Source organism: Haemorhous mexicanus, chromosome 3 (assembly GCF_027477595.1).
Source record: "Haemorhous mexicanus isolate bHaeMex1 chromosome 3, bHaeMex1.pri, whole genome shotgun sequence".
Taxonomy (NCBI): domain Eukaryota; kingdom Metazoa; phylum Chordata; class Aves; order Passeriformes; family Fringillidae; genus Haemorhous; species Haemorhous mexicanus.
The window spans coordinates 71,545,904-71,565,562 of NC_082343.1; the positions used below are offsets into that span (position 1 = coordinate 71,545,904).

At 45.4% G+C, this 19,659-nt stretch overlaps 1 protein-coding gene and 1 long non-coding RNA gene across 4 annotated transcripts in view; one reads left to right on the plus strand and one right to left on the minus strand.

Annotated features, from left to right (window-relative positions):
• Positions 1-7,594: 7,594 nt before the first annotated feature.
• On the minus strand, positions 7,595-16,084 carry LOC132325231 (uncharacterized). 2 transcript variants are annotated; one of them, XR_009485854.1, is made up of 6 exons: positions 15,865-16,084; positions 14,536-14,739; positions 13,955-14,229; positions 11,656-11,728; positions 11,445-11,569; positions 7,595-9,647 (listed from the first exon to the last, which is right to left on the minus strand). It is a non-coding gene; the product is annotated as an uncharacterized LOC132325231 (long non-coding RNA). The 2 variants fall into 2 exon arrangements; XR_009485853.1 differs by lacking the exon at positions 13,955-14,229.
• A 93-nt stretch (positions 16,085-16,177) lies between these two features.
• The window catches only part of METTL24 (methyltransferase like 24), a 45,748-nt gene continuing 42,266 nt past the window's right edge, over positions 16,178-19,659 (plus strand). Inside the window, exon 1 of one of the 2 annotated variants that reach the window (XM_059842303.1) lies at positions 16,178-16,549. In XM_059842303.1, the coding sequence (XP_059698286.1) occupies positions 16,247-16,549 (303 nt within the window). In that variant the 5' untranslated portion in view covers positions 16,178-16,246. The remainder of the gene's footprint in view (positions 16,550-19,659) is intronic. The other variant, XM_059842304.1, reaches the window with a different exon arrangement.

Sequence of the window (19,659 nt, forward strand, 5' to 3'; positions counted from 1 at the left end):
TTCTGTAGTGTTTCCTTTCATAAGCAAGGGATTTTATTTCATTTAGTATGGCCTGACAAGGCCAAGAAAGGCCACATTCAGCTACCAACTCCTGCTGTTCTCAGAGAGTATGAGGACAGTTATCATTTGCAAGGGACACCTGTCAGAAGAAACATCACCAAATTAAATTATGGGTCAATAAGCACCTGGGACCAGCCTAAGCCAGCTCTGCCTTCACCAGGACTGAAGAAGAATGAAAAAGAGAATCCTTATTTTCTCAGCTCTGAAAGCTAATTTTGCACTCCCCCCTTTGTTCCCCCCCATTTGTCCTTTCCAGTGGTATGAGAGGGCAGAGCTGCTGCTTTTGGCAGCAGTGTTGGCATAGGGCTTGTCAAACTGCAGCTTTGTTCTCAGCTAACACAGAACATAAAAATACATGGAAAAAGAATATGGGCTCTTTTTCTTAATCTTTATTTTAAGCTTTAAAATAGCAAACAGTGTAACTTATCTTGGAGCAAGAAATGCTACTAATGCTAATAGGGTGATCATAGTCCCATAAGAAAGCAAAGCTGTTCTTGTGCACTTCTTCTCTGCAGGGTGATGGGGTTTCTTCTGATCTGCTTCTGAAAGTTGTCTGGTTGACACATTGTCAAAACAGGTTTGGCTCCAAAGCTTGTCCATCTGGAGTCCTAGCTCTGCTCATGGCCAGCAGGGAGGACAGCCACTTCTGGTCTAGGGTCTTCCTCATCTGAGGGATAGCTTAGTGTTTCAGATGATTTATCTTCCACACAGTTGTTGACTTGCCTCTAAACCATTTATGGTGCTTCTATACTCCCCAACATCCTGCGAAAACAGGTTCTGTAAAGGGAGAAACTTTGTCCAGAAACAGTGATTGTTGCCTTCATCTTTGTCTTGAACCTAAAAACATCATCTGACACCCCTTTCTAGCATGTTATGAGAGGTAGTGACTCCATGACCCATTTGAGTTTATAGAGCTCCACCATACTCTCTCTGTCTCTTCTTTCCCACCTTGAAGAATCTTGGTTTACATAATACATAATTGCCTCACTTTCACAAGCCCTGATCTTCATGGGGACATACCTGTTGGAGAAGACAGCACAGTAAAGCATAAGCAATCCAGGAGGTCCTTCTCCAAGTAATAGAGCAGCCAACAAGGCAAGGTGCTGTGCTGGATCCTGTTCTTGTCAACAAGGAGGGGCTGGTGTCCCAAGAGGAGATATTTCTCAGGGGTCAGTATTGGGGCTGGTGCTGTTAAAAATCTTTGTCAGTGTCACAGACAGTGGGACTAAGTGCACCCTCACCAGGTTTGTCAATGACACCAGGCTGTGTGGTGCAGTGGACACACTGGAGGGAAGGGATGTCATCCAGAGGGACCTTGGCATGTTTGAGAGGTGGGACTGTGCAAACCTTGTCATGTTCAACAAGGCCAAGTGCAAGGTCCTGTATCTGGACTGGGGCAATCCCAAACACAAATACAGGTTGGGTGGAGAATGGACTGAGAGCAGCCCTGAGAAGGACCTGGGGGTGTTGGTTGAGGAGAAGCTCAACATGACCCAGCAATGTGTGCTCAGAGCCCAGGAAGCCAACTGTATCCTTGTCTACATCAAAGCAGAGTGACCATCAGGTTGAGGAGGGTGATTCTGCCCCTCTGCTCTGCTCTTGTGAGACCTCACCTCAAGTGCTGCATCAGCCCTGGGGACCCCAACATAAGAAGAATATGCACCTGCTGGAGGGAGTCCTGAGGAAATAATGAAGATGATCAGAGGGCTGGAGAACCTCTCCTATGTATGCAGACTGAGAGAGCTGGGGTTGTTCAGCCTGGAGAGGAGTCAGCTCTGGAGAGACCCTACAGCATCTCCCAGTACCTAAAGGGGGCTTACAAGAGAGTTGGAGAGAGACTTTTTGGAAGGGCATGTAGTAACAGGAATGGCTTTAAAATGAAAGAGGGTGGATTTAAATTAGCAAAAATGTCTTCACTGTGAGGGTGGTGAGGCCCTGGCACAGGTTGTCTAAAGATGTGGGTGCCTTATACCTGAAATCATCCAAGGCCAAATGAAATGGGGCTTTAAGCAACTTGGTCTAATAGAAGGTGCACCTGCCCGTGCCAAGGAGTGGAACTAGATGATCTTTAATGTCCCTTCCAACCCAGACCATTCCATAACTCTATGACCCCTCTTCCCCTCATATTAAAATGCTTTCTAGTACTTAATAAGCATTTAAGTGGCAACCAGATACCTGTCCTGAGTAGTACTAGGTGTTTTAGAGGCCATGGCTATGGCTGGGTAGTGAGGCAGTCTTCCTCCCAGCTCTGCCAGTTGTTTTTCTTTGCTGTTAGCCATACTGATTTTCACTTGCTGTTACTTTGTGCAAACTCGTGAGATGGTTTTTGCAACTCCTTTAGGCAGTTTGCATTTTACTGCCTTGAATAAACTGGTACCACCAGCAGATCAGTCATTTGCCTGACTGATGGGTCTGTGGATGAACCCTACCACAATCCTTCTAAGATGCAATTGGCAGCTTCTCTCCACTGTGAAGAATGGATGATTTATCCTTACCTTGTCTTTCTATCCTGTATGCAGTTGCTGACTCATGAGAGGATCTACCTCCTTACCCCATGCCAGATTGGCTTCTTAATGGGTCCTTGGTGACAGATGTTGTTAAAGGCTTTCCAGAAGCTGAGCAGATCATAGCGAGCGGATTGCTCTCATCTGCAGCTTCACAGTTTCCTCTGAAGCTGTCAGAGGGTGGTGGAGCACAGCTTCATAGGCTCTCACTGCAAAGCTCTGCCAATTCTCCCCTCTTAGTCTGTGTCTCTCCTCGCAACTATTCTGTTACTATGGCTTTTGCTGTTTGCCTGCCACAGGTGTCAGATTTAATGGCTTGCATTTCTCTAGTTCCCTTTCAGCACTTAAAAGAAAACGGTATCAATTGCCATCCTTTTTCTTCGGCTGTTTTAAGTAAAAGCTTATACACTGGCTCTTATAGTGTAATAATTTCCATTAGCATTCCTTAAAAACCCACAAGCGAGTAACATCTGCTTTTCATGAATTTGCTACTATCCCTTGCATTTATTTGTTCTAAAGCCTCATCTAATGACCCTTCAATCTGAGGCAGCTTCCCTACATTATCCCTTTAGCAAGTGGTTCTGCCATGGGAATTTCACTAAGCTTTTCAGTGCTAAACACAGACACAAGTAATCTGTTTAGCTGTTGTGTTAGGATGTGTTTCCTCTCAAACTCCTTTGCCACCTTGATCATCTGCTGACTGCATACCCTGGTCACCTGCAGAACCCTCCAGCAGGCTTCCTACTCCTGCTGGGAAAGAGGAGGCTTTTTGTCTAGTAGCAAGTTTCCTCAAAATATTGTTTTAGTCTTCCTTTCTGTTTCTGCTTTTAATTTGACAGAGTTCATGTCCTTTTCCTAATTTGGAGGGGGTCTATTTTGGTTCTTTCTCATGTAATTTTTATCATGCTATTACAATGACCCAGTAATTATCTTCCTTCTGGAATATGTCTGATATTTCTGACTTGTGATTATAAAGAGGTCAAAATGGCACCTTTAAACAAATGTCATCATGATTCTCTGCTCCTCTCCTCCTCCTTACTCCTCCAGTTTCTAGCTTGAAATTGTTTTTAAAATCTTACTCCTTCTCACAGAGGTTTTCTTCCTGGTTAAAATCATGCCACAAAAAGATTGGGCATTCTATTCAGAAACCTCTTCTTTTTGTTCCAAAAGCTTTTAATTTGCCAATAATATGCCCTAATATTTTGAGAATAACTGAACATCCTTCTGTTAGGCTTCCCTGGGCATGGAAAATTTAAATAATCTAAAATATATCCTAGATACATGGTGATACTGCCCTGTGCCAGCTGTACACCTGCCCACAAAGGGGAGTCACACTATTTCAGAACTTCAGGCCAGCTCACTGACACTGACTGCTTTCAGGCAGTTGAAGTTTGTTGAGTCCTGGCTTGCTTCAGCTGCCCAGCCCCAGGTGTCGGTCTCCAGCAATATCTCATCAGCCGTCCCTGAGTTTCTGCTCCTCACCCAAGACTTGTGCCAGGAGCTGAAGCAAAGCTGCGGCCTCTGTTGTCTCTCCAGCTCCAGCTGAAGCTGAGCCAGCAGCTGAGGAATTTTCAAAACTCTGTTTTGATCTTAAATCTGTCTGTGCTGCCGCATCAGCTCTGTAGATTTCATCTGGAATCACAGAACAAGTGTCAGAGAAACACTCTCACGTGGGAGAGGATTAACAGTGGAAGGTTCATTAAACTCCCTGACCTGTCTGTGCTTATGAAAGGTGTCCTGAAAGAAAGACTTAGCTGTCATCTGGGCAAAGCATTTTATCCCTGTGCTGTTCCTTAAGCCCATGCGTGTCTGGACATAAGTTATCCAAACTGTGCTTGAGTATTTCCTTCTTATCCACACTTTCTGATCGACATTGAAGAGGCACCCCTGGCAGATGGCAAGCAATCTGTCACACTCACATGGAACTTCAAAGGTGTAATTGTGGTATAGAAAGAGAACGATTATATTTTGAGACATTTTTATCAATCCTTGCAATTCCAGAGAGCAGATGGGATGTGTGATGGATTTTAGAGCTTGAGCACAAAATAATAGTTTTCTGCAACAGAGAATTTTGTTGATTTTCTTTACAGAAACAATGCCAAAAAGTCGTATTTTCTTGATACAGGCTTTTGCCTCTGCTTAAAACAAATTTCTGGAAAATACAGGAAAATTGGCATTCACCATTCATTACCATTCTCTTCCAGTCGAGGACAATTTGAGGTAAACTGCAAATTCATTAGGAATAAATGTAGCAATTAGAGATAACATCATGGCGTGGACCGAGTTTTTTATTGTTTTCATAGCAATCAAGTGACTATTGTTAGATTGTCCTCTGCTCTAGTCTATCCTGCTCTATTCCCTACTTTCCACCAGAGGGAGATATTGGATCAAGCAGTTGCTGAAAAAACCTCACACCATCTCAAAGAGCAAATGCAGTGATGCTTAAGTCAGTGGAAATCTGGGTGCCTGTCGGGCTCCTACATACCTGCAGGGCTTGGGGGATTTGGGTGCTTCAGTAGAGCTCTGAATAATGATCGTGGATCCTTTATGGATTTATGGAGAACACTTAAAAGAAGTACAGTAAAATGTGAAGGTAGCAGCATACCAGAAGTGGTTGTTAACAAAAAACCCCAAGAAAAACAACAACAACAAAAAATAATAACAATAATAATCCCAGGTAAAGCTGATACTATAGCAGCATGTACCAGAGTTTTTCCCCTACCAAAAGGCTGGAGAGAAAACCATTGTCTTGGATAGCCAAGTGTCCTGAGTTCCTCATGTTGTGGGTTCTTGGGGTCCCCTAGCCCCTCAAGGAATGTCTGATTTGGACATCCTGTGGGGCAGTCCCTATGGGGCTGCACCCTGGTTCATGTGTCCACTGGCTCCTGACCAGGCTCCTGGTGAGCCCAGACACCATTCTGGGTGCTCAGGTATTAGAAATTACTGCTGCTTCAAGATCTGAAATGGACTGGCTTCTTTCTGTGAATTTCCCCCTCATGTCTATTTTTCTCAATGAAGAAGTAAAAATTACATATTTTGAAGAAGGAGAAGCAGACATGGGTCAAAAACCAGGCTTACTATGAAAGGGAGGTGCTAGTCAGAAAAGAAAGAGGAAAGAAACTTTTCTGAAAGTAACAATTTCATACAAATGGAATTTCCTAAAGTAAAAGTAGTTTCAAAGGAATATTTTTCCTGTGTTTTGCTTTCATCCTTTGAGACTGTCTTACACCACTGACAGCAGCCAGCACTAGGGGAGCACTGCCCCACATCACTTTCCTCTTCTCCTGTTAATGTCCACTACCCACCATAACACCAATATATTTCTCACACAGTAAGAGACGTGTACCATGTGCATCATGTGCTGTGCTCCCACCATTGTCACATCGCCTGCTTTTTGATTCGACTTCTCCAAAGTCCCAGTCAACCAGTGGATATCTAAGCCTGACATGGGCCTTTCCTTCAATTTGCAAGCCAAACAGAGGAGGGGAGGTTCATTTATTTTCTGTGTCATCAGACAATTAAGCAACTGAGCCAGCTGTCGGTGTTTCAGAAGCACCTGTGTGTGAGCCTTCAGTCAGCATTTTGGCTAAAACAAGGTTCTGAAAAACAATCCTTCCCTCAGGGAACACAGTAGAGCCATGGAGGGACCTTCTCTGTCACACAAATGAATAGTTTAGATTGCTTAAAGGATCACCATCAAATATATTAGTGAAAACGAACTTTAATACAAATGCAAAAGTCAGGCAAAGCCCTGATACACAATACATATATATCCTTTATATGTATTATCTATGCAGTATTAAAGGCTTATTTAATACTGCATGGATAATACATATGTAAAGGATAACCAATTAGATCAATTCAGAGTGATTTATATGGAGAGATGTAAAAAGGGGTAAGGAAGGAAAGGTTAGGGAAGACTCTCTGGTGGGTCATGAGATTCAGAGTGAACTCCCTTGCTTGCTAGACTGCTTCTCAGAGAGGTACCCACACATGGCTGGATCCTATCTCAGACTCACACAGGGTCAATTGTTTGTCTAAAGGATCTAGAAGCACTTAAATGTTAGATTAACCAAGGATCAACAACAAACAGTAATATCAGTTAAGGATTCAAGATAATAACAGGCATACTTATATTTGCTAGGGGGTGTCCAAGTGAATACACACCCCCAGATACGTGTATGCAAACGTATAAAGGTAATACACACACCGGCACAGATATGTAATGTATAAGTGCAAAGGTATATGTACCATAACATTTCCCTCAAGAATCAGTGAAACACTCATATCTAATGCCTTTTTAAAGGCATTTCTTAATGGGGGTGAGGTGGGGTGTTGAGCCTCAAGTATTGGGATATCAGTCCAGGTTCTGTCATCAAGTGATACTTCTCTGAATTTCACAAACTTGAGAGTTTGGGCACTCTGAGAGGCATCCCACACAGAGGGAATTACTGATGCAGCCCACCGCAGTCCAGAAGAGCTTAAAGGGTCTGTCTTAGGACCACTGTTTTTAGGGCCGTGAATGTTGGCTTAGGCCATTGATATATTTTCATCCTGGCTGCAGTCTATTACTGGATTATTACTGGAATTTATGAAATTCCAGTGAGGATGGTACTGTTCCACTTGAGCTACTTTTCAGATAAGGAACATTCCAGGGCTGTCAGGGGTGATTGATTATTCCCGCTGTCATCTCCCACCTTGATAAGGCAGCAGGAGTTCCTGGTACGGTCAGTACCACCCGCACCTTAGCTTTCCAAGAGTTCCCAGTATGATCAAGAGATGCTTCACCACCAATCTCTTGTGGAAAGGCCTGAGCAGGCCAGAGGAGATGGGGGAGGGATGAACCAATGCACTCACACTTGCTTTCCTCCTTGCCAAACAAGAACATTGTTGGGCTTCAAGGAGATGAAGCCTCTCCTCTTGTCCTGGTTTAGGGCAAATTTGGGAGAGAATCCCCAAAAAGGGCTTCTCCAAAAAACAAACCCACACGGCCTCTCCCCCCAACCGGTTTGGGAAGAATTCCTCGGAGAGAAGTGGAAAGGACCTGTTTATTTGACAAGCACAGCACCCCCCAGCACACAAAATGAACAATACTGGATGACACCACTCTTTCACCGCTCTGAAAAAGATGACAAATTCAGAAAGTCTCTCCTGGGGTGGTCGCTGTTATCAGTCCCTCCAGCGCTGAGGCAGCTGCTGCAGTCACAAGGTGTAAACTCTCTCTTGGTGTTCCAAATCCCAGTCCGGAGCAGTCGGCAGGTCCAAATGGGGGGGGGGGGGGGGCGGGGGTGGAACAGAGGAATTTGGACTGTTTAGCTAAATTAACTAATGAGTAGGGGGAAAAAAAAGCAAGAGCAAGCAAAACAGAAGCGAAGCAGAAGCAAGAGCAAAGGCAAAAAGCAGGGCAAAAAGCAAAAAAGCATCAATATGTACTGGTGCTATCTGTGTGTCCCGCCGAGTGGCTGATAAGAGGCCCAAAACAAAACTTTCACTCTGCCAGTCTTAAAGGCACAGAACATAATATCCAGCATAAATTACACACACACAAATGGGGATAACAGTCACCCTAGGACACCTCTGCACAGACCTTGCAGCCTGGTGAGTCAAATGATTCCTTGGTCAGTGGGACAGCTGGTTTCCTTTGAGCATTTGAAGAACTGGATTTAGGCTTCTCACATCCCATGTTGCTGTGACTACAAGAAGAGCAATTCCACTTTAATGTGTGCTTCCAATAAAAAAGGCTCAAAGGGTATTTTTGAAATAAAGAAGAGGAGGCAGCTGAACTCCAGGGAAAGACTCCAAGAAACAACCCACTTCTCTACAGAGGTAAAGCTCCTGAGAAGCTCTGGCTATCCTGCTTCTGAAAATCCCTCCGTAATCCTGGGTGGGCACCTTTTTTTCTGTATGGTGAGTGTATCTGCATAGTGTCAGCACTCCAGGAATAATCACAGGACGAATTGACACAGAGATTTGCAGCAGGATAATTGCCTCAAACAGAAGGATAAATAGCTTTTTCTGGCATTTAATGGGCCTCTTAAGTGAACGGCAATAAACTATGCGAACAGCTGTTTTCCCTCTTTTTCGTCCTTTTGCATCTCATCCATAATTATGCACTAAAATGTTCTTGTCTGGGTTGCTGAGAGCAATCTTGTTGCTGTTTGTCTTTGCAGTGTAAGGCTGAGCACTTCAGCACAAAGATTGAGTAAAAAACCCTGGATTCCTAAAGGCTCCTGCCACTATAGATCAGTGATCATCATCTTGGCTTCATGTTAGCCTGAGGGAGAAGTGAAAAGTTAAGGGGAAAATTTGACTATTCTAGCTGCTGCTCTGCATGTCCCAGTTTTGGGGTGTCTCCCTGCAGGTCTTGGTGTCCTGGGCTCCAGCTAGGAGGCTCCTTTGCTTGCCAGGCTCCTGGCATTGACCCACCTGCAGTTCAGGAGAAGCCACAGCTTCACTTTTGCCTTTCAGGAGAGGCAAGTGTCCTGTGAGACACTCCTCCCCACTCTGTGCTGACTGGACAATGGGGAGATAGCAGAGCAGGCTTTCCTCTGTAGCTGGTGGCTTGTCCTCCAGCCTTGCTGACAGGAGAGTAGGAGGCACAAAGCGAGCCCTGCAAAAAAGCCTTGATGCTTTCAGAAACATGTCCTTTATCTCTGATAGAGTACAGAGAAATGACCTTGTTCCTGAGGAAATTCAATACATTCTGGCAAAGGGATCTCCTCCTAACAAGGAGCCCGTGAACAAGCCAAGAACTAGGGCACAGCCACAAGCATTAGCCCTGCTGAGTGTTCCTCGCTGGAAGCAATGCCGGTAGAGGTGCCTGCATTGTCACAAACCCACTCTGTCCATCCCAGCGCAACTTTGAGGCATCTGACTGGCCTTTGCTTCCCACATCCAGAGCTGAGGAGGGAGGCAGACACGCTGCAAGGAGGCACATGCTGGAAGGATGAGCCCTGTGGTAGCACCTAACCTACATACAAACTCTTGGCTGAGGAGGTTATTCCACTTTGGATCAATACCGATGTCTCTGCATCATTGATGCTGCTCCACATGACATTGAGGGCAAACTGCTTGGAAAAGAGCCTGCGGGAAGAACACTGAGTTTTATCCTCACCGTCTGCTCCTAGACAGGCTGCTCAGCTGCAGGGGAGCTGTGGGATCTTTTCTGCTGAGGGCAGACCATTTCTCTCCTCCTTGTTAGGATTGTATCTAAGACTTCAAAATGCAACCAGATGGAGGAGAGGACTGGCTGACCACATGGTAATGGCTCAGAAAAACAACCTTTTTGTTACAGATAAAGACTGAATTTAAAAATGTCCTGAAAAAATGAAATGCTTTCCAGACACGTGGATGAGACCTTTATTGTAGGTGGATGCATAGTATTAAATTGGCCTGCATACTGGTCCTGAACATTTTGGAAAGCCTCATATCCTAGGAAAGATGCTTTTCATCCATCAGGTCTCAAGGATGCTGCCAGCCACTCCCAGCTTTTATTGTTTCCTATTGTCTTTAATGATGCATAAATTGTACGGACACACACCAGTGTATCAAACAACATTGAAAGACAGACAATGGAAAAAGTGAATAGTACATTAATTATGGGTCTTAATTTGTTTGTGAATCTTCTACCTGAAACATTTTGCTACTGTTCTTCTCCCTGTCAGCCCCAGTGCTTTGGCTTGCACCTCATCCCCTCTTGGAGACCCCTTTTCCCTGAGTGCTTGCAGATGAAGGAAGGTTTCTCTCAGTGACATCTGCTCCATTGTTCCAGTGCCGTTGCCATCCCCTATATAAATACTTTGGCATTTGTACTGTTCTATATAAGCACATTAAAAACATGTAATAAAAAGAATTATATAATTTCTTAAAGCCATCATTACTACTCCAGCTGTGGTGTTTTGTCAAATTCTGACAATTATAGATTAATCCCTATGCCAAATTACACTTTTTAATGAAAGATATTCATCCTTGAGCTTAGAAGTGTAAAAATGTAAGTCAAATTTACTGCATCCAAAAAAAGGCAGAGAGCTGAAGCTAGAATAACACTAAGGTAATCTTTAAAACTTACAGAAAATAGGATTTTTAATAGAAACACAGGGTAATTTCTAAGCAAAGCTGGACATCTGCCTAGGATTACAATATAGATACAGGGGAAATACAGATGATGAACTGATATCACAAAAATCTTTGTGCAACAGTATGTGAACTGCATGTGAGCCATCTCTACTTAATTCCTGTAAATGGGAATGCCTTTTTTTACAACGGCAATACATTTTTGATTTTTATACTAATATCTCTTCCAGCCCTTTTTTAAAAAGCAGGCAGAATTTTGCTTGTTCAGAATGATTGCACAATTTAGTAAAAGGCAAGCTGCAAAAGCACCGTTATTCCTATCCAGGTCTGAAACACAGCTTCTGGAGGCAAAAGTTGTATTTTGTAGATACCCCAAGGATCGGGGTTAAATAAATAATGTTGAGGCCCATGAGTAGCAGAGAACTGCAGAGCATCTTCTCCCAAAAGGCTGTCTCATTCTTATGCTTCTTCTCCTTCCTGCAGCGAATGTGTGTGCACAGGTACAGGTATGTATGAGTGCAACCACACAAGGGTGTGACTCACAGGTAAACCTTGAGCTATAATCCCCTCTCCAGGCCAATAATTATCAACCATCTCTTCCATCAAGTTTGGAGCATGCGGCAAGGCTGTGCTGTTCGATTCCCTCTGTAGCTGGAGGGAAAGACAGCTTCTGCCTGTGCCTCGTGCTGTGCTGCTGAACAGCAAGATCAATCTTGTGTTAAGCTGCCTAAACGGCCCACGAGCTTGATGTGAGCTAATGGGAGACTGCATGAACATATATTTTTTAGTTGTTATCTTCAAACTTACCAGTGGTGAGCTGAGAAGCCGTTTTAATGATTCACACAGCTTTGCCTTGACAGCTGCTCAGACACATATTTCTCAGCAGCAGTAAGTGGGTAATAGACCAATACAGCCAATTTACTTCTCTGTTGCTAACGTTTAAAAGATAAGACAAAGAGATTATTCCATCGTTTTCAGTGGGATTTAAGGCATGGGAAGGAGTAAGGGCTATACTTACCTGGCAGAGCTGTGTGCAGGCTCCACAGAGGTCTGTCACTTGGCGCATAAAGAAATACTTCCAGGATTTTGAGCTGCAATTTCAAGAAACAGAACTGAAACCAGGCTTGCACAAAGCCATCACTGAGAAGCCAACCAGGGAACAGACTTTTAATTACAGACTTTTAATTCCATGTTTCTCAGGACTATGGCAGGGCTTTCGCACATAAATGCACAAGGCAATAAACTGGGCCAGGACCAAAGCTCTGCTGCAGACTCAGGATCTGAGGCACACACATCTGTGGGAAGGACACACCGTGCTTGGGGGAGTTTCTACACAGAACATCTCTGTTTTCAAGTGCACGGAACAACGTCACTCTGATTTTTGAAGCATTAGTCAGGAGTGCAGGAGGAAGGAGAGGGGAAAAAACTCTTCCTTTGCTCTGTCCTGTAGATCTTGGCAAGTGGCTCATATCAATTCCAGTGCACAGAGTAAAAAAGAATGTTTTTATTAATTTACTCATTTTATAGGAGGAAGGTTTGACTTGTATTAACAGCCCTTGGAGAATCCTAGAGGATCCTAGTGGCATTTTTCCTGCTTGGGGTTTAATTTTGCCCAGGGATTGAGGCAGACATTTTAACTAACCAGAAGGTAAACAGAAGCCCTGACAGTGGGTGGAGGCAGAAGATGAATGGGGTAGGCAAGGTGTTTGAACTGAAAATGGCCATAAGAGAGAGAAACATTAAATAACTGCTGCAAAGGAGAGATTTCACTACCAACAATATCCCAAGAAAGAGGTAATTTGTATGCAGCAAAGATATCACTGAAGCAATGAAATTTCATTTGTGTTAAACTTTTTCCTTCTAGAGGTTTAGCACTGTGCTCTTACTACAAATTTGTAAAAGAGAGAGAAATTTTAACAGTTCAAAGACTTTGCCAGGAGAAACTGAGGGAGCTGTAGCTCTGTGGTATCTACATAAAAAGTAGATACTGCAAGACCAATATCTGATTTTGGTTATCAGGGCACGAAGCTCCCTGTTCTCAGCAGAAATTGAACGCTCTCATTCAGAGACTCTGTTCCAGTTACTCCTTACGTTTCATGGCGGCAGTTTGCGCTCAGCTGGATCCAGCTTGATGAATGTCCCTCTAACACCATCCATCTTGCTTTAGGAGAGCAAGCAGAGGAGCTTATTTGCTGCCTGACTCAGTGAGAGAGCGTGTTTTGCGAAATATATGAAACATTGCAGAAGCTGTATTTCCCAGCAATCACCTCAAAAAAGCCCATCCTCCAGCTGGACTGGAGTTTCATGCATTATGCTAAAATTTTAATTTGCTCTACTTCTCAGCAGGCTTTGCTCACACACATATCTTTGCAGCCAATTCCTGGGGGAGGAATTGATTTATAATACACTTGTTAAAATGAAGAAATGAGACTGTTTAAGGGACTTTCTTAATTCTCACTGATTCTCATGCTAACCCTGATAAGATTTCTCATTGTCCCTGAGATTTCCCGAGATCATTCTCTACCATTGTTCTTTTATTCTCTATCTTTAGAAACCCTCTGTTGTGTTTTTAACAGGCAGACTTACATTCATAAGAAATTGCAGGGCAGGGGAGTGGGGAGGAAGCACAAGAAATTAAACTGTTTGTTGAAACACAAAAGGAAAATGAAAACACTGAGTTAAATTAGTGAACTGTTCTTTATCAGGACCCCTCCTAGCATACCCACAAACTGGGGCTTTTCAGCTTTCTAAGGAAGGGACTATTTTGTACAAGGTCAGCACTTACAGCTCACTGATGACAAGAAGAGTGGCTGTATTCAAGTATTTGAGCTTTTTGCTGAAACTACACAAAGAGAAGAACAACAAATGAAACTCTGATGCTAAAACTGAGAAATACCTTGCAGTTTCTATTCTGCTCAGGTAGACCTCTTTTATGTGAGTATGCATTGTTCAAGCTTTTAGGAAAGCTTTGATTTCTCAAGGATTAAACTTCAAGAGAGAGTTTTAAAATGTATTTCTGTACTTTGTACTTCTGGAGTCAACCTGACTTCAAGATTTCCTCTATAACCATACACACACAAACTTACATTTTAATAGGAATTTCACATACCCTCATTTACCGACTAGGTGACGATAGCTTAAAACAACATTTGTGCTAAGAATTTCGTTAAATAATATCCTTGCATTTAATGTTCCTGAGGCATGTCTAAAATCTCTCTTCCCTGAACAGCAACATTACTTTTGTCCTCCATGTGAATGTTGCCATTTAACAGAGGAGCAAAGTGATGCACAGGCAGCCCTACAACAGCCCAAGTGACCTTCTGCTGATGAACTCCAGATGATGCTCACAAATGGAGCCAGGTACATGTCTCTTAAGTTGATGTCAGTGATCAGGGAGTGCAGTTGCACTCTCCCTTTGCCCTCATGAATGTGTTCATTCCTCACATGAGCACCACGACTTGTCTGATCCATTCATGAGCCACCATAGTGGAGTGGAAATAGGAAAAGTGTGTGGTTGTCGGACGGATCCACTTCCAGAGCCAACTGGCTTCCCTGTGGCAAACATCTGAGGCTGTCCCATGTTGGCTGAAAGCTGATCAAAAGATAGAATTATATCAACAAATGTGTCCAGGTCTATTAGGAAACTGCTCCAGATAGGGTGCTTTTTGAGTGAGTTTTCATCTGTGCCAGGCCCTGTTTTGACTTAGTTGATGACAAAAGAGCCACCCTCCTGTTACAGGAAAGGCAGGTAGGACTGACACTTACACCCTTCCGAGAGGGGCCTACATTTATGGTGTTTTAAAACAACCATGGAATTGCTTTAACCGAATCCAGAAGGACAGTTTGCCTAAAAAATAGAGAACAGCAATATTTAAACAGCGGGAATCATGCACCTCACCTGCCAGAGCATCTGTGTTTAGAGCTGCACTGAAATCCCACTTCTCCAGACAGATCATTGCTCCCTCCCTTATCTTCCTAGGTGCAGCTCCTCCATTTTGCTGCCAGCAGGTCAGGTTGCTTGGCTGCTGGCACGCTCCCCTTCTACCAGCACTCCTCTCTGGCCTGCTCTCCCAGCAGCAGCCTGCTCTGGCTCTGCTCCAGGCTGTGAAGAGACAGGAGAGGTCAGAGAGGAGCAGTGCAGCCTGCTGCTGAAGAGAGGACACCAGAAGGAGCTTGGTGCAGCAAGCCTCTCCCTTGCCAGCAGACAAGGCAGGGACTCTGGAAGCACAGAACTGCTCACAGCAGACAAGAGTCACAGCCCCTCTTCCCTATTGTCAAAGAAACAGGGAATAGTCATGTATCCGAGCCCTGTATATCCCATCTAGAAATATATTTATTACTCACTGAGCTGCAAATTGGTTGCCATTGCCTGGTCCCTGTTCCCACAGAGTTTGCCTTCTGTCATTGACCCTGCTCCCCACCTGTGCTCCTGCTTCAGAAAATCCCCCCAGCCACAGCTCCCTGCTCATGCCTTAGCCATGGATTACTGTTGTGCCTTAGGACCAAAGTCCTCCTGAGCACTTCACAGTTCTTCATAGTGTGTCCCCATTGCAAAACAAATGCAGGGCCTCCTGTGCTCCCACTGAATGGGCAGGACGTGTCCCCTGCACTGCCTCTCAGCTCAGGAAGATCCATTCCTTCACACGTGAAACCAAGGATGCATCATGAAAATCATCAGGATGGTGTGACTACCCAGGAGAGAGGCTAGGAGGTGAAGTATAAACTTGAAGAGTTACTCATGAGCATGAGGTGTTGCAGCCAAATTAGGGCCCCACAACTGATGTTTCACGCAGGCTTCTCACACCCTTCAAAAGTTCAGGAGCAGCATGATTTAACCGGTCACTAACAGCCACACCGCTGGTTACTAATCATAGTAAAACTTTCCAAAGCAGGTCTGTTTTTGCAGCATTCTTGCTGCTTGTCTATTGATCCAGATGTCCCTGGAGTCAACCTCGCTTGAGTTAGTTATCTGTACTGCCAGAGATAGTTGGGGGGGGGGAAGGGGGGGGTTTCAAAGACGTGTCAAGAGAGCTAGGATTTTGGTGTTATCTTGGCTGTCCAAAATCCTTTATCCTTCACAGGCAGCTCTAACCTTACAAGAAGGAAAGTCCTTACTTCCAGGTCTGGGCTGTCCTTTTGTTTGACTTCAACATAAACAATCCCGAAGACTCCAGTAAAATTTCACTACCTCGTGACATCACAGTGTATAATCTGGACAAATACGTACCTTAACAAGTCAGCACACTTCCATTTTATTGAGACGAGCTGATACAATAGTTAGGGCAGCGGTTTGTGTCTTCGCTCAGCGGGTTTGTGCCCGCTGACACGCACCTGTGGCTACACAGCGGCGCGGCCCCACGTTCGTAGCGGGCACTGTCCCCGCCGAGGCGCGGAGCATCCCTCGGGCCGCCTGCGGGCGAGCACCGCTGCGTCCCGCAGCCCCCGCCGGGCCGGGACAGGGGCATCCCGGCCCCTCCCCGGCCGGCCCCGCTCGGGGCGGGGACTCCCAAGTTTCGGCGGCGGGAGCCGCGGGGCCCGGCCCGCCGGCGGCATGAGCCCTGCGGCGGGGCGGGGGGGCGGCAGCGCCGGGCAGGGCAGCCCCCGACGCCATGCCCAAGGAGCGGCCGCTCTGGCGGGGCGCCGCGTTCCGTCTCTGCCTGCTCTCCGCCGCACTCTTCCTCTGCCTGCAGCTGGGCATGAGGCGGTCCTGGTGTCCGGAGGAGAAGTCCCGGGACCCGACGGCGGCGCGAGCGCCCGCCCCGTCCCGCGGCGCGGAGCAGCGCCCGGGCGCGGTGGCGGTGGCGGTGGCGGGGGGTGGCCGTCGGAGGGTCACCTACGTGCGGAGCGGCCGGCGGGGCAGCGCCGCGCCCGCCTGCTGCGCCCCGCAGCCCCCGGGCAGCCGCCGCAGGAAGGTAGGGCGGGCTCGGGGGGAGCGGCCGCTGTGTCGCGACAGGCGACCCCGGCTCCCTGCGAGGGGCTGAGGGCGAGCAGGCACCCGGGGCGGAGATGGGGCTGGTACCTGAGAAAAGGCGGCCGGGAGGGCGGTGGTGAAGCGAGATGGTGTGGCGGGATGTCGACCTCTTGGGAAGTGGTCAAGCGACTTTTTGAGCAGTACTGCTCAGCTGCAGCGAAGCGGGAGGGGAGCTGGACAAGGACAGAGCTCGGTCTGAGAGGGTGACACTGACCCCGAGTCAGGGTGGGCTCCGCTGGCTGACGCATCCCCAGCTGGATCGAACTTGGGCAAAGACCACGGCCCTTGGCATTCTTGGCATCCGAGTGCCATTGCATTCGCAGAAAGGCGTCAAGAAATGGTTCTAAGACCTGGTCTGCGTGAGAATTAGTGAGTTAGTGAACGAGCTGGTAAATGAATCTGTAACAAGGTTCCTACCCTGCAATGACTGCAAAGCTTTTTGGGTGAGTGAGGATTAGGATCTGGAGATCAGCAAGAGTGAGGAGTGCCTGTGCCACCTCCACCCCGCATTCAGCTGCGTGTGTGGCCAGTAGAGGGATGTTGCCTTCTTCAATGGTCTCCGTGTCGTCCTTGGTTTTGGCAGATTCCACACTCTCAGGAACTGCTTAGAGACCTAGATAATGATTTTGTGGAGTTTTCTTTGCAGAGTTTCAGGGGGAGAAGAGCCAGCTTTGAGGGCAGTGAAAGAGTAGTTTGTTATGTACTTTGGGGTCCTGCTGTCAGGGCACGGTAGTGATGGCCTGTGCAGAGACATGCAGGTTCTTAAAAAAACTGGAATGATCTTGAGGAGGAGCACACAGGATTTTGCTAGGAGATGAGACCACCTTTGTGGTCAAAGTAAAAAACTATTTCTGATCTTTACCCCTACAAGAATAAAACCAGTTTTCTGTGGAACGGCTAAAGCTTGTCCTTACTGCCTTGATGAAAAGACTACTTGCTAACATCCAAACCACCACCTGACTAGTGATCTCTCAGAGATCATGCATGTGGTGTCTACTGCAAATCAGCTTTCTTTTCTTTGCCTGTTCCACCCCAGTAATAATTTTTTTATTTCACGAGGAGATGGACAATGATCTCATATATAGATTGACTTCTAGGTTCGGCTCAGCTTCTGTGGGAAACTGTGATGTAAAAAATAACCTGCTGCTTTCTGCCTCTGGTTTCCTGAAAGGTTTAGAAGAAATTAGATAATCCTTTACCACACTTCCTTGACCACTGGCAGTGATGAGGACAATATTGCCATATATTTGTTCAGAATAATAACCATGTGATGTTCTTTTGTGCTGTGGTATTGATACTGCTTTGAGGTACCTAGGTCTTGCAGTGTCAGTTTTTGTGATTTTTTTGCTGTTGATGCTCTGTTACTTGGCATTATCCTAAAGTACAGCTTTTAAGTGATTCTAATAATGGAAGAATTTCAGCATTAATGGAGGAAAAAACCTGCAATTCTGTGGATTCAGAGAGTTTCTTGAAAATATGCTAAGAATCAAAAAACAAGAGGCAAAATTAAAACACATCCTAACTGAGTTAATGATTTTTGAGGAAATTCTAGTGGGTAAGTAGAGGAGAGACTGCTTATTTTACCTGAGAACTGGCAGGACCTTGCAGTGTTGGAGAGCTCGAGGCTCTGGAAAGCCCAAGGGTGTTTTGGTGCACCTCCAGGTGAAGTGTGTGGAAGAAACATCACTGCTGTGGTTTGTGGTGTTGGGCATGTTGCTGCTGAGGTCTCATTTGAATCCCTCTAGTTAAGTCAAAGGAAAAATATCAGTATATATAATAGAGGGTGAAGTTGTTGCTAGGTTAGGTTTGAGACCATCAAGTGTCTTCTGTGTTCAGCTATTTGACTTGAACATGTTGCTTCAGGCTAAGATAAGTCTACTTAAAGATAGGGTTTGGGGATAGCAGAACTGTACTTTGGAATAGAATTTTTAGGTAAAAATATAGGGTGAAAAGCAATGGTAAAATAAAGTAGAGGTGGTCTGTACTCTGAAATTTTTTCATGAGAAGAATCTCAATAGCTAAAAAATTTAATGGGTGATTTATAATTTTTTTTTTTTTAATCAGGAAACATGGTATTTCACATGGTATTGTATGACATGATGGGGGCATTTACCAAAAAAGGCTGCTTAAATTGATGGTCCATGGCTTCTACCAGCAGCTCTGGAGAAAGGCATCAGGGTGCCACAGCTGCCTGTGTGCTGTACTGCTGAGTTTAAATGCTGCTGGCTGGAGAGGGACAGGCTCCTTGCACAGATCTGTGCTACATCGGGTTGGCATTGCTTTTTGCTGTGGCTTTTATGTGTTTTCAGTGTCTTCTGTCTGTCCATAAATTATTATCAATCTCTTCTTAAAGCCTGCAGAGGCTTTCAGGTACAGGAGTTTTTTCTCTCCTGCTGTTTATGGGGATGGTGTTGGACTATATTGGGATGTGTGAGCCAGCAGGATGGCAGCAAGGAAAAGTCAGTGAGGCCAGACTTTGCTCTGTTTTCCTAGTGCCTCTAGGTTATAGCTCTGCTCACACTTACATCACTGAATTAATGCAGAAGACTGATGAACAGACTGTTTCCATAGATGAAGCTGAATATCCTACTTTGTGGCTGTATTAAAAAAAATTAATTGCAAAAGCACACAAGGAAATTATTTGGTGCCTGCTTTGAATCACTTTAAAGTTTCCTGAGCAGGGCTTTATTATTTATTTCCCAAGCACAACTGCAGTCATTAACCAACACCAACACCACCAAAAGAGGAAAAAGTAAAAGACACAGGATGGGAAAGATGAACTCTTGTCCATAAATGGTCCCTAAGTCTGCAGGAAACTGCCTGTGCTTTTCCTGACCACTGGTGAGGCTCTGTCAGCAGAGACCATGGCTGTGCAGCAGTGGGAGAGTTTGACCACCAAAGTTCCAAGCATCTGTTTGTGCCTTAAGATGCCTACATAAAAAATGTTAACTGAAAGGGGCAGGGAATAAAGTAATTTAGCTTTGTGACATCTCTGGGAGCTGCTGGAGCTGTCTGTAGTGGTGCTTAAGGGAGCTGTGCTGCTCCCAGCTG